The following is a 3,633-nucleotide window of genomic DNA, read 5'->3' on the forward strand; positions in this document are numbered from 1 at the left end:
GAAGATTAATAATGCATAAGAGTTAAGTTGACGGCAAGCCTTAAAACGCCAGTTTTCAGAGAAGAAAAGCGAAAGACCCGTAACGTGAATGAAAGAAGTCAAAAGCATAGGCTCAACGCCGGACTTTTATTTTCCAGGAAAGAAGAGCAAAAATGTAACAAAAATAGCAAAAAACGCGGACAAAAAACAGCGAGAGGGGAAGGGTGACGGTGAGGCAGGGTTTATACCCCATATTTGGGAGTCTGACAGTAAAGTTACTGGTTGCTCTTAGCTAGTCGTCGGAGGGTCGCAGAATAGATATGGTCGTATATCAAAGATGAAGTGATCGGATAAGCGGGTATGGCGGTGATTTAGGGTAGTTCGTTTTGAACAAAAAATGCAGCCGAATGATTAATAAAGATAGAAAACAACAAGTAGCCAAATAGACGCTTTTCTTTTGGTCATTGCACCGAAATGACGGTTGGAAAATTGTCGTTCAGAGATCCAACAAGATCGAGTCTGAGGATTTTTTTTGCTTCGAGTATTAGCTATTACCCAAAAGCCCAGATTTGTAACTTAGAAGTAAACCGAACCCAACGGCAAGCGCGCTGTACTACAACACGCTAGGTTGGAATTTCTCGTCCAAGTTGCCATTTTCAACATCGAACCCGTCGATACGGTTGTAAGCAAAGGGTTCTTCCTCCTGGTCTTCGTCATCATCAACACCTTCACGGCTTCCCCAAGCAGTCTAAAAGCTGCTGTGTTAGTAACTTGTAATCCGATTGATAGGAAACTCGATATTGAAACTTACCTCATTAAGAGTGAAGAGGGCGTAGTATTTGATGAAACCATGAAAGTAGCCAAAGAGAATTGAAATAGGGAGATAGCGGATATCGGACGGATAGCGCCAGAAATGTGGCAGCAACTTGACAACCTTGGTGCATAGAAGCCAAATGAGTTGTGCAGTGATACAGCTTGTTCGAAGAATTTCGTCATGCTCTGTGGCCTTGTACAAAAGGTACAAAAGGCCAAAGTCGGATATCAAAGCGGGTGGGTTGAAAGTGGCCATATGAAGAGCGTAAGAACACCATGGTTGACGACTAGATTGCGCCAGTGCAGTTAGTATATCACTCTAAACAAAATCTAAAGGGTTGGACCGCTTCACGTACTGCCAAATATGCTTTTCCTTGAACATGCTAGTATAATTACTACGCCAGTTGCTGCGTGCCCATCGTAGACATTGTTTCAAAAACTTCGAGTCGTCAGAGAGGGTAGTGCGAAGTTCACATTCATCATGACATTGTTCATAAGAATCCCAGCCATGGTTAACGATCCATCTAGTGAGGAAATTGTCATCATCGGTATTCAATCTGAATTGTTCACGCCACAATTCGTTGGTGAAGCCATCCATGAACGCTTTATCCTGGAGAATCTTGGTACGGTAGGCAACGGTGCGTCCGCTGAGACACGAAACACCGCCATCCATATGAGTTGTTGCGGAGAACTCGAAGTTTCGTCGCTCCAAGTAGAAAGCACCGAGGATCGTCCAAAAAGTGCGGTTTTCTGTGCGCTTGAGGCGTTGGCTAGTTCCAACACCGCCAATTTTAGGATTTTCAAAAGGTGCTAAGATCCATGGCAAGAAGGTTCGAGGCCAAAGAACGTCATCGTCGGCGAAGATGAGAATTGGGGTCTTGACTTCTGGAATAGCTTTGACCATCTGCTTGCGTTTGTTTGCTTTCCTAATAGCAAAAACACGGATGCGATCTGGACAAACATTGGAAGCTACATCCTCGAGGCGTTGCTGGAGTTTCTTGACCGTGACAATGATGATTTCTTTGACCCCGGTCTCTAAGCAGCGCCTCAGGGTTTCTTCAAATTCAGGCCCTTCGCCGTCGATTGTTGGGATGACGAGAGTGGCATCCTTTCCTTCATACTTGGGCTTCTCCGATGGAAGAATTGGTCGGAAGGTCCATGAGGAGATACAGTTCACAATCAAGCGAACATATCGGTATAGCCTGTATAACAACCCAACAAATCGCCGGATATGGTTAGTCAAATTTTCGAGTGCCGTTTATCAGGTTCTAGGGTTCTAATCACTGCAATCTAAGGGCTAAATCAAACAAACTGGCATGGGAGATTGATGTCTATGCCGCCAAAGGCTTATCGGGTCGGCTTTCGCCCTCCCCACTACCTGAACAAGCTTGGAAAGCCCGACGGCTTCGGCGTGGGATCCCATAAGTCATCGAATTATGTACTCCACGGAATCCCAGCCTTCAAACCCCCGTACACACGCATGCCAAACATTCCGTCCGAGACGAAATGCATGCGACGGTGTTGCTCAGGTTTGAGAACCTGCAACTGTGGGCCGCTGGTTCGCCTGCCTGTTAAGCCTGCATTCGCTGGGCTAGAGTTTGAAGGTAGAACGATGGGAGATCCCTGGATGCTGCCGCTTTGAAATCAAAAAAAAAAAAAAAAAAAAAAAAAAAAAAAAAAAAAATAAAACGAAAAAAGAGGCCAGCCATGTGCATATGCAAACTCCTTTCTTGCTTGGATGAATTTTCTTCACAGCGAGACAAAAAAAAAGAACCTCATGCATGTCGGTCTGGCTGGGGACGTGTCCCAAGCATATCACTTTGCAAGGAAGAACCTCCGTTGATCGGGGCCTTCAAGCTCCAAGCTAGAAGCTCGGTTAAAAGAGATGCAAAGGCGGAGATGCAATCAAAATACAACTTTTCATCATGTTCGTCGACATTGGGAAACATTTGGGGAAGGGGGGAATATGACCGATGCGACTGGACAGGGTCAAAGGCATTTGCAAGCCTTCGAGCGGAAAGAGTAGCAATACCCGTCGCCCGATCCAAGGAGAGTAAGCTCAGGCATTGACATCCAGCTAGCGAGTTTGTCCTGCGCCTTGAGGTGGGAAACTCCGTGAGAGCAATGACATGACAATGGTTCCCGAAAGAGCCCTCTTTCCATTCGAATTCAGGGGAGCGAAGAAGTTCGGAGGGTCATGCGCGGGTTTCAAATGGGCAGAGTCCAGAGCCATTACCACAACTTGAAGAGAATGACAAGGCAGCAAGCTGATGGTTGAAAGATTTGATATCGATATTATACGGAGGACTATAAAGTGGGGAGAACAAGGGTCAGGGACTTACCACAACACGACAAACAGGTAGAGGAGGGCTAGCTCCATCATTGTGAATTTGGTTCGGGACCCCTGTCGCGAGTCAACCTTTTGTGGACGGTGATTGGAGGAGAAGGGTGGCTGATTGGTTCGAGGAGAACACCAGAAAAATAAAGCAGGCGTTCCTTTTGTTTAACGGCAACGAGCCGCTCTGAGACAATGGATTTCGATTGCGCAACCTTAACTCTGTTGATGAAGAATTGCTCTCTTCGACTTTCCGGATGTGAAGATGTTGAGAAAAGGGAGAAGAGCGATGCCTGGGTGCTCTTTTATCTCTGTCGTGCGAGCTTTTGAATATCAAGGCGGGAGGCGTATGCTGGGATCTAAATTCTAACTGGCTAGCTCACGTTTCTGAACGTTCGAACGCTCTGTTACGCGACAGGTCGGAAGACTGGTTCGCAGGGAGGACGGCTTTCGTTTCCAGTAAGTCGACTGGAAGTCTCTGCGAGAGTTTTAAGGTTGGCGGTTTG

General features: G+C 46.4%; 1 protein-coding gene across 1 annotated transcript; it reads right to left on the bottom strand.

The window, feature by feature from the left end:
• Positions 1–592: 592 nt before the first annotated feature.
• On the bottom strand, positions 593–3,175 carry AOL_s00076g24 (uncharacterized protein; the record flags this gene model as incomplete). Its single annotated transcript, XM_011122578.1, has 4 exons — positions 593–727; positions 791–1,079; positions 1,149–1,994; positions 3,135–3,175. The coding sequence occupies 4 exons, from the start codon at positions 3,173–3,175 to the stop codon at positions 593–595; spliced, it is 1,311 nt and encodes a 436-aa protein (XP_011120880.1).
• Positions 3,176–3,633: the final 458 nt, after the last annotated feature.

Source organism: Orbilia oligospora, assembly GCF_000225545.1.
Source record: "Orbilia oligospora ATCC 24927 unplaced genomic scaffold scaffold00076, whole genome shotgun sequence".
NCBI lineage: Eukaryota > Fungi > Ascomycota > Orbiliomycetes > Orbiliales > Orbiliaceae > Orbilia > Orbilia oligospora.